Genomic DNA, 17,024 nt, shown 5'->3' with positions numbered 1-17,024 from the left:
GGTTCTCTCGGGAAACGTGGCCACAGCGCTTGCTCACTTTGTTACCCGGCGAGGCGGCCGACGTAGTCGCTCGCTTGGATAGAGAGGAGGCAGAGGATTTCGACAAAGTAAAATCGAGTCTGCTAAAAAAGTACCGGCTGTCTGCGGAGGCGTTCCGTCGGAAGTTTCGGGAAAATGAGAAAGGCAGAAGTGAGTCATATACAGAGTTTGCGTATAGGCTTATGTCGAACCTGCAGGAGTGGCTCAAAGAAGAGAAAGCGTTTGGTGACCACGATAAAGTTCTGCAGTGTTTCGGGCTAGAACAGTTTTATAGTCGGTTACAGGAGAACGTGCGATACTGGGTCTTGGATAGGCCAGACGTTTGTACGGTGGCTAAAGCCGCTGAGCTAGCCGAGGAGTTTGTGACGCGTCGGGCTCGCGGAGCTAAGGACGGTCAAAAGGGTGAATTTGGCTCGAAGTTTGAGAGGCCGAAGTTCACACCCATGAGAGCAAAGGGGGACACGCGTAGTGCGGATGCGAGCGAAAGCAGTCCGACCAAACGTAAAGAGACGGCGGCAGCCAAACGCAGAAAGCGGTTCGAGATGAGGCGAGCGCGCTTGTGTTATACGTGCCAGAAGCCGGGTCACTTTTCGGCGCAGTGTCCGGAAACAACACCAAAAGTTGTGTTTTTTTCAATAGGCAGCACTGACGAGAACATGAAGCTTCTCGAGCCTTACATGCGAGACCTCCTCGTGAACGGGAAAGAGTGCCGAGTGCTTCGCGATTCCGCAGCTACGATGGATGTAGTTCACCCGTCTTACGTAGAACCCCATATGTTCACGGGCGAGTGCGCATGGATCAAGCAAGCCGTGGAAGCTCATAGCGTGTGTCTGCCGGTAGCAAAAGTGCTTATTGAAGGACCTTTCGGAGCGCTTGAGACGGAGGCGGCAGTGTCATCTATGCTGCCACCCCAGTACCCGTACCTATTTTCAAACAGGTCCGATCACCTCCTGCGCGAGAAGGGGCTTTTGTTTGGTGAAGCTAGTGTTCTGGCCTTAACCAGATCGAAGGTTCGGGAGCTCGCTGCAAAGGCGGTAGTTGCGGGGCCGACGTTATCAAACAACGAAAAAGGGTCAGAGGCGCAGCAAGCTGATATTCGGAGCACGCCCGAACAGAATAAAATTGAGTCTGTAGCGTTGAAGGCGCCAGATACTGGAGAGGAAAATCCCGATTCGGGAAAGTTAGAAGAGCTATCTACTGATTTGCACATCGCGCCTACGTCAGACGGACTTGATAGGTTGCTAAAAGTCAGCCGGTCGGCTTTGATAGCCGAGCAAAAAAAGGATGGCAGCCTGGAAAACGTGCGCTGCAATGTCAAAGAAGGTATCGCCAGGAAAACTGCGCGTTTTGTGGAAAGAGGTGGAGTCCTGTACCGGAAGTATCTAGACCGCAGAGGAGTGGAGTTCGATCAGCTGATCGTTCCTCAATGCTATCGTCAGGATCTGTTGCGCTTGTCGCATGGGGGTTCGTGGTCCGGACACCTAGGAGTTAAGAAAACTAAGGACCGTCTCTTGCAAGAGTACTATTGGCCAGGGTGTTTTCAGGACGCAGACCATTTCGTGAGGACATGTGACACTTGTCAGCGGGTGGGCAAACCAGGGGACAAATCGAGGGCGCCGTTGAAATTGGTACCTATCATTACGGAGCCTTTTAGACGGCTCGTTATTGATACTGTGGGACCTCTGCCGGTAACAGCCACGGGGTACAGACACATTTTGACTGTGATCTGCCCAGCGACAAAGTTCCCTGAAGCAGTGCCGCTTAAAGAACTCAGCTCAGTTGAGATAGTTAATGCACTACTGTCCATATTTGCGCGAGTTGGTTTTCCTGCGGAAATCCAATCAGATCAGGGCACAGTGTTTACTAGCGCTTTGACGACAACTTTTCTCGAAAGGTGTGGGGTAAAGCTGTTACACAGCTCAGTGTACCACCCACAGTCGAATTCCGTTGAGAAGCTCCACTCCGTCATGAAGCGCGTGTTGAGAGCGTTGTGTTTTGAACATCGAACTGACTGGGAGCTGTGTCTGCCTGGGGTGATGTTTGCTTTAAGGACCGCGCCGCATGCGGCTACGGGGTTTTCGCCAGCTGAACTGGTGTACGGTCGCTCGCTTCGATCTCCGCTTCGCATGCTTCGAGAATCGTGGGAAGGTAGGGGCGACGACCCAGTCGTGGTGGAGTACGTGCTTAAGCTCCTCGAACGCTTAAGAAGGGCACAGGAGTTGTCAGGTGAAGCAATGACAAAGGCCCAGCAGAGGGCCAAGGTTTATTATGATCGGACAGCCAGGGCCCGTCGTTTTGAGGTTGGCGATGAGGTCATGATATTGCGCACATCGCTAAACAACAAACTAGACGTGCAGTGGGAGGGCCCAGCACGAATTGTTCAGAAACTGTCGGACGTTAACTACGTGGTAAGTCTGCCAGGAAAGCGGAAAGCACAGCAAGTTTACCACTGTAATCTGCTCAAACCTTATAGACAAAGGGAAGCAGTGGTGTGCATGATGGTAAACGTTCCTGAAGAGCTTCCGGTCGAGCTTCCGGGACTAGGCTCAGTGACGAACAGGGAAGACACCGGTCAAGTCATTAGTGACCTTATCAGTAAAGCACCGCTGTCGCCCGAGCAGAAAACCGAACTACACCAGCTATTACAAGAGTTTCAAGGTCTGTTCTCTGAGAGGCCTGGTAGGACTTCTGTACTTACTCATGATATAGAACTTACCTCCACAGAGCCAGTACGATCCAAGGCGTATCGGGTGTCACCCCGCCAGAGCGATATTATGGAGGCTGAGGTAAAGAAAATGCTACAGCTCGGTGTTATTGAGGCAGGTGAGAGTGATTATACCTCCCCTTTGATTTTAGTTGAGGTACCGGGCAAGGAACCTCGTCCTCGCGTCGACTACCGCAGGCTTAATTCCATCACTAAGGATCAAATCTATCCGATCCCTAACATCGAGGAGCGCCTTGAGAAAGTTAGTAGCGCTCAGTTTATTTCCACCCTAGATCTTGTCAGGGGTTATTGGCAGGTTCCACTTACAGAAGAGGCTAGTAGGTATGCGGCGTTCATTTCACCAATGGGAACATTCCGTCCTAAAGTGTTGAGTTTTGGTTTGAAGAACGCGCCATACTGTTTTTCAAGTCTCCTGGATAAAGTGTTGCGGGGACAGCAAGAATTCGCTTTACCGTATCTAGACGACGTAGCGATATTCTCCGCATCCTGGTCTGAGCATATGGCACACTTGCGGGCAGTGCTAACCCGCCTGCGCGAAGCGGGCTTGACAGTCAAGGCTCCTAAGTGCCAGTTAGCCCAGGCCGAGGTTGTCTACCTCGGTCACGTGATCGGTCAGGGTCGTCGCCGCCCCTCTGAAATAAAAGTGGCCGCTGTGCGAGACTTTCCGCAACCGCGCACGAAGACCGATATTCGGTCGTTCTTAGGTGTCGCCGGCTACTATCAGAGGTACATCCCTAGGTACTCTGATATCGCGGCTCCCCTGACGGATGCTCTAAGAAAGTCAGAGCCTCAAACAGTCGTCTGGGACGAGACAAAGGAAAGAGCTTTTAGCGCCCTAAAGAGTGCCCTAACAAGCCAGCCTGTGCTACGATCGCCAGACTATACAAAAGGGTTCGTTGTTCAGTGCGATGCTAGTGAGCGAGGCATGGGCGTTGTACTGTGCCAACGGGAAAATGGAGAAGTAGAACACCCCGTCCTGTATGCTAGTCGTAAGCTGTCCAGTCGTGAGCAGGCGTATAGCGCCACCGAGAAAGAGTGTGCGTGTCTCGTGTGGGCCGTTCAGAAATTGTCATGCTATCTAGCCGGCTCGAGGTTTATCATTGAGACGGATCACTGCCCTCTCCAATGGCTGCAGACCATCTCTCCCAAAAATGGCCGCCTCCTGCGCTGGAGCCTCGCTTTACAACAATATTCCTTTGAGGTGCGTTACAAAAAGGGGAGTCTCAACGGTAACGCCGATGGCTTAAGTCGAAGCCCCTAACGTAGGAATCAGCCTCAAAATTGTTTGTTACTGATGTTTTTCTTCCTGAGGCAGGATTTTTTTTAACATATTGCTTTTGTTTAGTGTTTCAAAGTGATGATATGCTTTCTAGTGCAATTTTCCAATTTGTGGACGCGTTCTGAGTGATGCTAGACTACTGTAAGGAACTAGGCAGTGGTATAAAAAGGGGAAAGAGCCTGGCAGGGCTTAGTGAGGGTTGTGCCGTGCTTGCTGACTGAGCGGTTGAGTTTCAGCGTAGTTCTAACGCTTGCCGGGAACGAGAACAAAAATGTGAACTCTCCCGAAGTCACTTTGCAGTGTCCCGTGCGAACCTGAACGAGAGAACGAGGCCTTCTCTGTGCGCTGCGCTCAAGAAACGTCGAGGGACGCCCGACTTCGGTTATGTGCATCATCGAGCGACATCCCTCCGGACAGCGGATGCAGTCCCCTGTCCATCGGGATCTCCTTCCCCCGGCGGGGCGGTCTGTTGCGTTTCGCCTGCGACACGTGGTTTTGCCGGCGCGACTGCGGCGGGGCGGCAGACATTTTGGCCCGATCGTCGTCGCCGCAACGCTCCCCGCCAGGTGTTTCCAGGCGTGACTGCGGCGATGCGACCGCATAGGGATCATCCTCGCATTCCAGTCATTGTGCCAGAACCAGGCGATGCGAAAGCAGGGATCATCCTCTCATTACAGTCATTGTGCCCGACGGGCAGCGCTACAATAGGGTGCTACGAGATCGTGCTCGACATGGTGCTACGGCAGCGCTACAACAGGGTGCTACGAGATCGTGCTCGACATGGTGCTACGGCAGCGCTACGACAGGGTGCTACGAGATCGTGCTCGACATGGTGCTACGGCATCGCTACGACAGTGTGCGTCACCATTAGCCCATTGTACATTCACGTGCTCGTCTTTTGAGGGGTTCCTTCTTGCCCTCAACTGCGAGAGTATAAAAACAGCTGCCCCGGACGCCAAAAGGAGGGCTCCGATTTCTTCTGTTGAGTAAAGTGCTCTCCCGTCTCTCTACTTCGGTCAAACCTGACCGCCAACTCTTTGCGATGTTAAAATAAACAAGTTGTTTTGTTGTTACCAGTCGACTCATGCTTTGCCGGGACCTTCGGATGCTTCCAGTTGTACCCCAGGCCGCCAGGCCAACGCTACCCTTGGGGCTTGCGACCCAGGTACAACCACGGGCGTCAGCGCCGAGTTCCCAACCGATCGCGCCAGCGGTGCGATCAAAACAGTGGGGATTGTTCCTGTCTGGAGCTGTCGCCATTCTTCCAGAACGAGTATGCTTTACTGCGACACGGAAAATAGAGAATGCTCAAATGGAGCTATGTGCGTGTCGTACTCTTCTGTGTGCACACCCGTCGTCACTGTTATTTCCTCGACAAGGTGGCAAACATAACCGTTGCGTGACATCACGCGTTGCGTAGGACGAAAGCGAATGAAATCTGCGCGTTGGATCTGCAAACTTATTTTCTTTTTTTCAGCTGCATATCTACACAACAACTCGATCATAATTTGCCCTCCAGAACGCAACGCTTTTGCTGCATTCTCTCTGCCGCTCAGATACCACTGCCTACCAATTTCTCCTTGGCAATGTGAAGCCCACTGCTCCGGAAAAGCCGTCCGTGGTGGACCAGCCCTCGGAGAGCAGCACTGACATTGAGAACGAAATGGCAGCCGCAGTTATGACCAGCCAACCCAAGTAAGACACGCGGTCGTATAGGGTTTCATTTATATCTTATTGTAAAGTATATATTTCGCATTAGTCGCGCCTATATCATGTTGTAGAAGCTAACCTGTACGCACTCATATTTTGGTTGCTCAAAACAAACTTCAGATTGTTCTCCGAGCATGAAGCTATACAAAGAATTCATGGAGATACGCTAAGACTTAGACTGCTGTGTATATCGATGCACATATACAGCGACAGTTTTGTTTGCGTGTGAAAGATGCGAAAACGGATGTAATTACGCAAGAAATTAATCTTAAAGTTATATCAAAACATTTCTCTTCTGCCATCAGAAATAAGTAAGCCTCTCTGTGGGCGAACGCTTTGTCGTCCAGGAAGGACGCAGAAGCAAAATTTCGTTGGCGACGTATCTTTAATATTCCCGCACCGGAACCTCGTGACATTATAACCATTTGGTAGTCTCTTCTTGCCGTTAGCATTGTTTCTTATACAACAACAAACTATTGAAAGAGAAATATTCAGAATAGGTGACGTCGCACTGACGTCATTCGCGCAGCGTTTAGGCACGACATTGTAAAGGTCAAGTTGAGCCTTCATTTTGTGTCCTATAACAATGAAATTTCAGTCACTAAAGAAAAGGAAATATAGTTTAGGAATAATGCTTAATTGGTCTATACTGATCGTAGTTTTCTTTAGAATCTATTCAGTAGCATTGCTTAGAAATGCACAAAAAGCAAAAAAAAAGACCACCCATTTATCTATAGATGTAATCGATAGGTATGCCATTGCTTTGAATGCACTTGCATGTCATATTCAAGCTTCTATTGCAAATAAATATTTTTGTTTATTTCTACATTTGAAGACATACCTAAATTTTCTTCCAAGTAGGCGACATCGGTGCACGAAATAAAACATTAATTGTTTAAGTTACACGTAAAGTTATTGCACTGCACCATCGTGACACAGCGCACTTTCTCACTGCACCCACCCAAGGTATAAAAAGAGTCCCGAAGAGCTCGAGGATCCCAAAGCTGGCAGCAATGATAGCTCCCCTCCGGAGTATGACGTGACCTCTGTCAACATACAGTGAGTTCTTTCTCATACCGGCTGTCTTCACGTTAATCTTCCTAAGCTAATGTTCAGAGATGACGTTAGATATCTGTACGTCTGCACTTGCCTGAGCGGGGAGCCACCAAGTAAGATGCTAGAATATCTGCACGCGACTATACCATGCAGGTGCTGAGTAGGGGAACCTAACTAATATAAAAGAAATGAAGGCACGCTAAAATTCGCATCACGTGGTTGGTAAAAGCAATCCTTTATAGGTAACTGGAAAATCGCGGCCTCCTAATGCAAGATGCTGACGCACGAAAAATAATTTAACCTTACTGTAGTTAAAAAGGAACTCCGACCTATATTCTGCTCCATAAAAACCTAGCATTGAAGTTGGAACTACAAGACCCTGAGGCAAAGCAGACTATATGTCCTGGCGCATGGCGTTGTGATACATTGCTCTCTGGATAGGTTGACGCACAGTTTCTACTGCGGTGCCACATTATTTCACTACTGCAGCAAAGGGTGCCACTGAAAGAACGAGAAGCTGCGATCAGTAAGGCTCCAGGTTGTGTTTTTACCATCGCGAGGCCGCATCAAGAAACAATTGCAAAATTGTGAGATATATTTCGCTGCTTCGCCCTAGCCCCTTGTATGTATGGAACGCTTTGGTAGAGGACGCCCTAAAACAGATTGATTGATTACTTTTTTTTCTTCACAGGAATCTAATCAGCGCCAAGGTTAAACATGACGTGCCTTCGCTTATTTCACGGAAAGGTGAGTAACTTTATCCTTTCCTTATATTTGTACTCCTGCGTAGCAGCGTTTCACCCCAGAGATATAACTATTCTATCCAGACCTGGTAGACCGCCTTCATGTACACTTGCAGAAGCGTTCCGGGATAGCCACTAGCGTACCTTAGCGCTCTTTCCGTTCGTTTCAGTCCTGGGCCTCGACATGTACGCGGAGCCCAAAATATTGCAGAGCCAAAAGCGAGACGACGAAGACAGCTTCTTCGACTGACGCGGACACATCGTGAAGCTCAAGCCTGCAGCTCCGTTCGTTTCTGTGTAGCCCGCGGGCGCATTCGCTACGTGTGTGATATGCGGAGATCTTTAGTGGGTGCGAACTGGAGCACTGCCCCAGATGCGCTCTCGCCTTGCTTAGTCGGCGGCAGTGAAAACGCATCGAGGTTGCCACGAGCCCTCGCGAAAACGCTTTGCGGGCTGTTTTCACTGCTCCCGTATAACAAAGACTACATCAATGCTAGACCATTGCAGCCAACGCGTCAGGAATTTTGTATCTTTGGTTTCATATTCATTATTGCAAGCCACAGCCGCGCCTTCTCCTGTTCAGGAAGGAGAACATGCTCAACTATACCGCCGCCTATCCACTTAGCCTTTCCCTTGAGTCGCTCCCCCACGAAGGATGTGGTGTGAGAGGAGCTTATAGCAAAGTACGTTTGCCGTTTACAAAATTGTAACCTGTCGAGCGAGAGAGGGAAATTATATCTGTAACATATAGGCAAAAAATATCAATACATCGAACAAACGCGTGTATGCTCGCCGTATCCTGTAGAAGAAACGCGAAAAAGTACGGACAACAAAGAAACGAGGACGAAGTCGAGTGTAACAGGAGTCAGATGGCAGATCATAATGGGCAGTTCGTGGCTGTCGAACTAAAACCCCGTTTACACTTTTCGCTCTGCTACTGTAGATATAAGTGTGAAATAGGCCGGTGAGATAACATGAAGCCTTTCAGAAAAAAAAATTGAAATTGCGACAGCAGTGACGTTGGAGTTTCGGGCGGAGGTAACTTCGCCTTAAGGAGCGCTTACATATACGCTTATAGCGCTTATACCCTGGCAACGTTGCCGAAAATGTCTTGGACGGTACGCGTTGTCATCAGAAGTTTGCGTAGTACAGTTATGTCAAGTGCACAACAGACCACTTGCCTTTCCACACCATTGCGTAGACAAACACTACAAACGTACACGACTATGCTGTGCCGTCCCAAACACAACTACCGCATACATGACTGCGCGTTGACCACCTGCACGTAAGACTGAGGTTAAAGCGCCGCCATGCACGTTCCCGCCGATAAGCGGTGGTGGCGCGCACATGGAGGGAGCTGAGGTATGGCGATTCTACAAATGTAGTCGCTGACCCCCCGCGTTGCTTAGCATGACTTGACGCCGTGGCAATGCAGTAACAAGTAACGGCATCGTTATAAAGCAATAACGAAAGGTTCCAACGTTCGTGTATGCCTGTGGTAAGGCTCTCAACTTAATATATCTGGCTTTCTCTGTCCTTTACGCTTTTGCAGTAGGCTGTAATAGCGGTACAATCCGCTTTTGTTCACGCTTTAATATGTCCATTCTATGCTGGTGCCGTACTTAAAAGTACTGAGGTGCTCTCTTGTACGTAAAGTTAGCACTGAAAAGTTGTACATTCAAAGGCCAATGTAATGTTGAGGTTTCTGTTAGTTTGTTCGTGTGCACAATTGTTCCATAGAAACTGCAGTGAAGTTGCGGTGTCAAAAATGCGTCGTCATCGTTTTCAATCCGAAGCACGGCGCACCCGCTGTTAAACTGCGGTTGATAAGTGAGACTAATACGAGCCAATATCCGACTGATATTGCGATATTCCTAGACCTCTCACGCCCGCCGAGGGCTCTTAATTCGATGAATTAAGATTTAATTTAAGGGAATTTATTAATTCGATGAACGACTCCGAGAAAAGCGGACGAGATAACAAGGAGTTATATATTGCACTCCTGGAGCGGAAACAATTAAATTGGCAAATATCTGGAAAGCAAGTATAGAAAATCCCGTAGGTCATTGAACGACTTCGCCTTTCCGACATTTGCAGTAACGAAGCCATACAGTGGCTTACACAAGCGCAGTGCCAGTACTACAGTACTACAGACGTCTCTTGAACCGAGGCCACCCGCTAACTATCCTGCAAGTGCTCATATATTTCTGTGAATTATGCCTTTTATAGTGAATTCGAACATTGCGTTCTAGTCCTACGGCCTGCACTATTGCCCAGTCAATTTAGCTGGAATTGTACTTTCTCTTAGTTTGTTAGAACTTGTAAAAGAGAAGATCGCTTGGCGACACATACATAAAACGGACAGCGAGGTGGAGTTTTCTGATCGAGTAAACTGCAAGTGAATGGAATGAACTTGTTCGCTTTCTAAAAATGAAAGTACAGGAGAGGATTTTCTATCACACAATCACCAGGTCTATGACATCACGCAACGATTGGAGAAATGGCGAGATGTCAGTTCCTACATTTAATTTAAGCCCCCTCTTTTATGCCTGCCAGTTTGCATGACACCTTGTTTACAACGCATAAACATATATTATCGCTCATACGCGTTTCATTTGCTCATTGCTCACTCCCGAGCTAGTACAAGCGCGATTCTCCGTAAACATTTTTTATGCCCACCAGCGTACAACTTAAGTCGGACATGTCGGAGCGCTTGTTTTGTCCGTTCTTTCATGTCCAGAGTTGATCTGTATTTGAGGCTTTATTTTGACCCTTTACCACCCGAAGTTCAGGCGCGCTGTAGTTAGACAAATACTTACGTTACATTTCCGACTTTTCATTTTTTTCTTTGTTTTGCGTTAAATGAAGGTCATGGACCTCAACATTCTATCAAAAAGGAGGTTGTCTGGCAAAGGCTTGATAGCGCACGTTTGCAATTCAGCAAAATTCTACGAGCTAGTTTCTATCTCATTTCTCAAGAGCTGTGTGCTGAAGTCATGCGCTGTCTGGTGTATGCATCGGGCCGTGCGGCATAGCGGACCGAGTGCCAGTCCATCACGATGTTCCTCTTCCACGCGACCACCACCTGCGTCATGGCACAGGCACTTCTCGGGATACAAAGCCTATTAATACCTATTATATTGAATTGATAGAGGCTGAATCTTGCCAGTATTTTTGCTACTCTACTTTCAGTTAACGCAAGAAATATAATGTCGGAAGTGTCCTACTTCTTTGACGAGTAGTGTATCCACGAGGAGGCACTGCTTGTCGATGGACAGTCATGTATACGGTGGTAGTCTTGACGGAATAAACGGAGTATGAACGGAAAGTTTGTTGTCCCTCTGTCTCATCACTTGTACAGTCTTGAGCCCCCGTCAATTCAAAGTGGATACAGACTGGTTGCTCAAGAAAACTTTTATTAGGGTAGCAAAGGACAGACGTATCGCAGTCGTGACGCGGTTATGATCCCAGATATTTCTGCGAAGGCCGCTGTTCCCCAAGACATCTATGAGCACTTTGCCGAGCTAAACTGCGATAGGCGAAAGCCTTTCTATGACTGCCTTGTTGTTGTTGCTGGAGTTTGTTCCGAAGGCGTTGTTGTCGCTTGCGTTCTGCCTCTTTAGCCTTAGTTCCAGGAGAGCAACTGAGGCGCTTCAGTCGCTTCCGTTCATTGTCTCTCACCCTTCTTGTGCTGGGAGACTCTGGAAGGCGCTGTTCCTTTCCACTCGAACGTTGTCGCTGAGCCTGCCGCGACTTGCCACAGAGCGAGCGCGCTTGTTTGCTGGGCCGCCGAGGCCACGAGCATGAGCCATTGAAGGCTTTCGCCTTAACACTTTGCTGAGCTAAACTGCGATAGGTGAAAGCCTTTCTGTGACTGCCTCTGTTGCTGTTGTCTGAACTGTTCTACTGAACTGTTCTGCTGCTGTTGTCTGTTTGAACTGAGTCACCGCTTTCCTGCGTCCACCAAATACTGCGCCCGGACACTCATGAGCCACTAAAGGCTTAGACCTTACAATAAAACATCTTTAGAATCGCCGAAGACTTGAAGAATACCAAGCATTTGCTTTGCGTGACGATTCGGTATACTAAAATATTTTGCGATACTGAAGGCAGTAGCTACAGGGTGTTTGCAGTGTGTCCGGTGCCACTGTAGGAGTTATATGGTTTGAACAGAGTGCGGCTTATCGCATATCATATTGACCGCAAATAAACACGGGGACAGCGGGAGAGAACACATAAACAACACGGGTGGTATGTTTATTGGTTTACAGAGCATATAGCACCATCCTTTCCAGCGATACAAAAACGTGTGCAGTTTTATTGCGGGAAGCGACGCGAAGTAGCGAAGGTCACGCTGGCTTCAGTGGCAGCCATCAGCGACATGGCGAATGTAGCGTACGGTTACTCGATTATTTAAGCCATTGTACCACATCCTCAGGTGAAGGGCAGCAGGTCAAAGGGCACAAACCCAGGACGACCTCTCTGCCTTTCTGTAACTAAAACATTCTGCTACTACTTTTACTTGCTAGAGCCCTTATCGGTCATGGACCTATTATAGGGGAAATAGCACTGTTGAACTAACTCTGACGGCCTCATTTCGCTACAATAGGATTTAGACACTGCGACAGTTTTCCGCTGCTGTAGCTGCAGTCTTGACGTGCTTGCTGCCATTCCTATAGGCAGGGCGAGAAATATTTGTCCTGCACGGAAAAGTGGTGTCGCCCACAGCTTTTATTTCGAGAAATGACGGTAATTACCACGGCCCAACTTGTCGTTGTGGCAATTGTTCCAGCCACATTTACGTTGTCCGAGTCCATGAGTACGGCATTCAGAAACCTGGGAGAAAAAAAAAGAAAAAAAACCAACGAAGTTATGAAACAGCCATCGAAATACATAACCAAAAGCCCCTCATGCTGTGCGCCATCACGACTATACCGGAATTAAGAGACTGCGAAAACTGGCGGAACGAAATGGCGAAACGAACTGTCGCGGTAAAACTTATCCTATGGCAGACTCTGCGTCGCCGTTCGCAGGTCTCGGCTTTGTTGCGAGCTGTTCAGTCATAATATCACAGCCACTGTGGTAATCGACCTGAGAAGGATTATGCTTTGCTAACAAAATAAAGCGGTCCTTGGCTTTACTACTAGAGTCCCCAAGCGAATTTGCGACCCGAAAATAAAAATTAATTTTGAGTCAATTTGTACGTCCTTTCCGTTTTGTACGACTGGCCGATGGCGTTCCCCAAAGTTGTGTAACCAATTTCAAAAACAGTTTATGACAGAACCACGACAAAGGAACACCGGCGGTAATAGAGAGCGCGAGAAAAACAGACTGAACGCAATCGCAGCCGTTCATTCCAAAAGACACAAAGCGGCTATGCAGAAACTGGCTGCCGCTTAAACATTGTAGGAATTCTTGTTCATAATGACCGCCCGGAACAGCATGACTACAGAGGTATACGACGCACGTCATGCAAAAATTGGTCGACAAATCAACAACGTTACCGCACCTTCCTATCATCGCAACAGAAAACATTAGGCCTGAGAAAAGATTACGCGCTGCAAAGTTGACGTTTAGCGAGATTTAGTCACCGTTTGCAACACCGAAGACAAAAGTAAAGAAAACCTGTCCGACGCTGAATAAATAGAAAAATTGGCGCGCGCGATATCACGCAGGCAAAGAAGGGGATGCAATGACGAAGCAAAATCAACCAATGAACACGCACAGAAGTACCTAATGGTAGCAGTATCATCCGAACACGAAAGACACATGTAATCCCAAAATTCACATGCCATTTATGGCAAAACGGTACAAGTGATGGAGCGTGCTTTAAAATACGCACTTGCCTGAGCTAATGGCACACAGTGACAAACAAGTGAGGTTTACCATTTGGCATAGAAAAATCAACCTCATAGGCAGCGAACCCATGAATAGTATTTTGAATTCCATGTGAATGCACCCCGCATTAAAGTCTCATAAAGAACATTCACCGAATCTATAAACCGAATCCTCACGAAAATATAGCAGTATCGCAGCGACAATCAGATGCAGGTTCAGAAAGTGCAGTTCGCGGTGCGAGCAACGCTCTCAAAGAACTCACATGAATAGCTTAAAAGCAATCTAAGCTTTCATGCTAGGAGATGTATACGGCAGCGATTCGGATGTACAGAGTCACTCGAATGGCAAAGGCAACTCACAACTGCTCCAAACGTGGAGACGACGCTACATTACGCTTTAGCAAGGTTACATGAATGGGGCCCGGTTGCAAAGATATAAGAAATGCCACCCGGCGCACATTCGCCAACCTTCAAACGTGCTCTTGTCTTGAAAAGTGCTTGAAGACAGCAACGTCAAAACAAATAGGCAGTTTTCTCGTTCGTGAGCCTATGGAAGAGAAGAATGATGGAATCTAAATACTTGTCAAAGGGGTAGGGAAATAAAGAGGTGAATTGATCATGCTAATGGAAAAGGCAATATTAAACTGCTCCAAGCGTGCAGACGATGATACGGCGCTGAAGGTTACACGAATAGGTGACAAACCTTAATAGGGGACAAACCTTAATAAAGTGCCATCCGGAGAAAATTCGCCAATCTTCAGACGGTATTTTTGTCATTGACAATGATATGGAACGACATGGACTACGATATGGAACTAAAGAACTATGACGTATAGGGGTTTATCGAAGGGGCGCGAAAGAAAAGAGGAGGCGAACTCCTCTTTTGAATGCCAAAGGCAACATTACACTTCTCGCATATATGCGACAATACAGCAAGGAAGGTTACGCGAATGGGGCCCGGTGACAAACATCAATAAACTGCCATCCGCAGCACATTCGCTAACCTTCAGAGGTGCTTTTTTCTGTAAACTACTTGCAAACAGCAGCAGGAGAATAAGTTGCATTTTTTCTCCCTGGCTAGGATACGGGACAGAAATCGATGGAACGTAATTGTTTGCCAAAGAATCACGAAAAAAACAACCTCGAGAAACGAAACGAAAAACAAAAGAGGAGGAGAATTGCTCATTCGCGTGGGAAATGCAACGTTCAACTGCTCCAAGCGTGGAGACGAATATACAGCACGCAAGGTTACACGAATTGGTTCCGGTGCGAAACCTTAATAATGTGCCACCCAGAGCACATTCGCCAACCTTTAAACGGGCTTTTGGTTTAAAATGTTTGCAAACAGCAGCGTCAGAAGACGCCGGTATTTTACTCCTTCGCTACACTATGTATAGCAGCTATAGAATTTAAGTGTTTGTTATAGCGGCAGGAAAGGAGTGAAGAGATAACGTTCAAATTTCCGAAGCAATGGCAACGTTCAACTGCTCTAAGCGTGTAGACAACGATAAAGCACGGAAGGTTGGATGAATGGGGTCCGGTGACACATCTCACGTACTTGCCACCCGGAACGCATTCACCAACCTTCCTAAATGCTTTTGCCTTGAAAGTAATTGTAGACTGCTCTGTAAATTTACATACATTGTTTTACCTTGACGTAGATATGGAACAAAAAACTATGGGATTTGAAAGTATATTAGAAAGGCACGAAAAAAAGAGTAGGCGAATTGCTCATTCGCATGGAAAATGGAACGTTCAACTGCTCCAAGCGTGCAGGTGACGAAATCGCGCGGAAGGTTACACGAATGGGCCCTGGTGACAAACCTTAAATAAATGCCGCTCGGGGCAGATTCGCAAACCTTCGCAGTTGCTTTTGTTTAGAAGTGCTTGGAGGCAGCAACGTCAAAATAAGTAGGCAGTTTTCTCGTTCGTGAGGATATGGAACTGAAGAATGATGGAATCTAAATGTTTGTCAAAGGGGTAGGAACTAAAAAGGAGGTGAATTGCTCATTTGAATGGAAATGGCAAAAGTAAAATGCTAGAAGCATGGAGATGACTATACAGCAGGGAATGGGTTCCGGTGAGAAACCCTAATAAAGTGAAATCCGGAGCACATTCGCCAACCTTCGGACGTGCTTTTGGCTGTAAAGTGCTTGAATACAGCAACGTCAAAATAAGCGGATAGTTTTCTCGTTTACTATGACATGGAACTAAAGAATTATGAAATTAAGGTGCCTTTCAAAGGTGCACGAGAAAGAAGAGGTGGTGAATTGCTCATTTGAATGGGAAAGGCTGCAGTCTAAGACTCCAAGTGAGTAGAAGACGATACAGCAGGGAAGGTTACACGGATTGTGCCTGGTTGCACAGATCCGCTAAATGAATCCCGGAGTACATTCGCAAACCCTCATACGTGCTTTGGTCTTGAAAGTTGTTGCTGACAGCAAGGTCAAAATAAGCAGGCAAGTTTCTTGTTCTTAATAGTATGGAACTGAAGAACGATGGGATCTATATGAATGTCAGAGGGGCGCACGAGAAGAATAGAGGAGATGAACTGCTCGTTTGAATGGAAAAGGCAATGTTAAACTGCCAGAAGCGTGGAGACGATGATACAGCACGGAAGTTTAAGCGAATGGGGACCGGTGGCAAACCTAAATAAGTGCCGCCTGGAGCACATTCGCCAACCTTCATACGTGCTTTTGTCTGGAAAGTTCTCGAACACAGCAACAACAAAATAGGCAGGCAGTTTTTTCGTTCGTAAGGATATGGAACTGAAGAACGATCGACTCTAAATACTTGTCAAAGGGGTAGGGAAAAAAGAGGCGAATTGCTCATTTGAATGGAAAAGGCAATATTAAACTGCTAGAAGCGTGGTGACGACTATACAGCATGGAAGGTTACACGAATGGGTTTCGGTGACAAACCTTATGAAAGTGCCATCCGGAGCACATTCGCCAAACTTCATACGTGCTTTTGTCTTGAAAGTGCTTGAAGACAGCACGTGAAAACAAGCAGGCAGTTTTCTCGTTCGTGAGGATATGGAACTGAAGAACGATCGAGTCTAAATGTTTGTCAAAGGGGTAGGGAAAAAATAGAGGTGAATTGCTGATTTGAATGGAAAAGGGAATATTATACTGCTCCAAGCGTGGAGGCGACTATACAGCACGGAAGTTTGTACGAATGGGTTCCAGTGCCAAACCTTAATAAACTGCCATCCGGAGCAAATTCGCCACGCTTGATACGCGCTTTTGTCTTGAGAGTTCTTGAAGGCAGCCAGGTCAAAATAATCCGGTATTTTTGTCATTGACTATGATACAGAACGACATGAACTACGATATGGAACTAAAGAACAATGAAACTTAGGGGTTTCTCAAAGGTGCACGAAAGAAAAGAGAAGGCGAACTGTGGATTTGAATGCCAAAGGCAACATTCAACTTCTCGCACGCAGCGGCGATAAAGCAAGGAAAGTTACACGAATGGGTTCCGGTGAAAAACCTTGATAAAGTGCCATCTAGAGAATATTCGCCAACCTTTACACGTGCTCTTGGTTCAATATGTTTGCAAACAGCAGCGTGAGAATACGCCGGTAATTTACTCCTTCGCTTAACTATGTATCGCAGCTATAGAAATTAAGTGTT

The 17,024-nt window shown here is 47.3% G+C and overlaps 1 protein-coding gene across 1 annotated transcript in view; it reads left to right on the top strand.

The window, feature by feature from the left end:
• Positions 1 to 10,880, top strand: part of LOC142579280 (uncharacterized) — a 38,495-nt gene extending 27,615 nt beyond the window's left edge. The window contains exons 6-9 of the mRNA XM_075689322.1: positions 5,600 to 5,738; positions 6,720 to 6,812; positions 7,501 to 7,556; positions 7,723 to 10,880. Of these exons, the coding sequence (XP_075545437.1) occupies positions 5,600 to 5,738; positions 6,720 to 6,812; positions 7,501 to 7,556; positions 7,723 to 7,802 (368 nt within the window). The 3' untranslated portion in view covers positions 7,803 to 10,880. The remainder of the gene's footprint in view (positions 1 to 5,599; positions 5,739 to 6,719; positions 6,813 to 7,500; positions 7,557 to 7,722) is intronic.
• The last annotated feature ends 6,144 nt before the right edge of the window (positions 10,881 to 17,024 follow it).

The sequence above is a fragment of the Dermacentor variabilis genome, chromosome 4 (assembly GCF_050947875.1).
Source record: "Dermacentor variabilis isolate Ectoservices chromosome 4, ASM5094787v1, whole genome shotgun sequence".
NCBI classification, from domain to species: Eukaryota; Metazoa; Arthropoda; class Arachnida; order Ixodida; family Ixodidae; genus Dermacentor; species Dermacentor variabilis.
The sequence above is the reverse complement of the archived record's forward strand: the minus strand, read 5'-3'. Positions and strand labels throughout refer to the sequence as shown.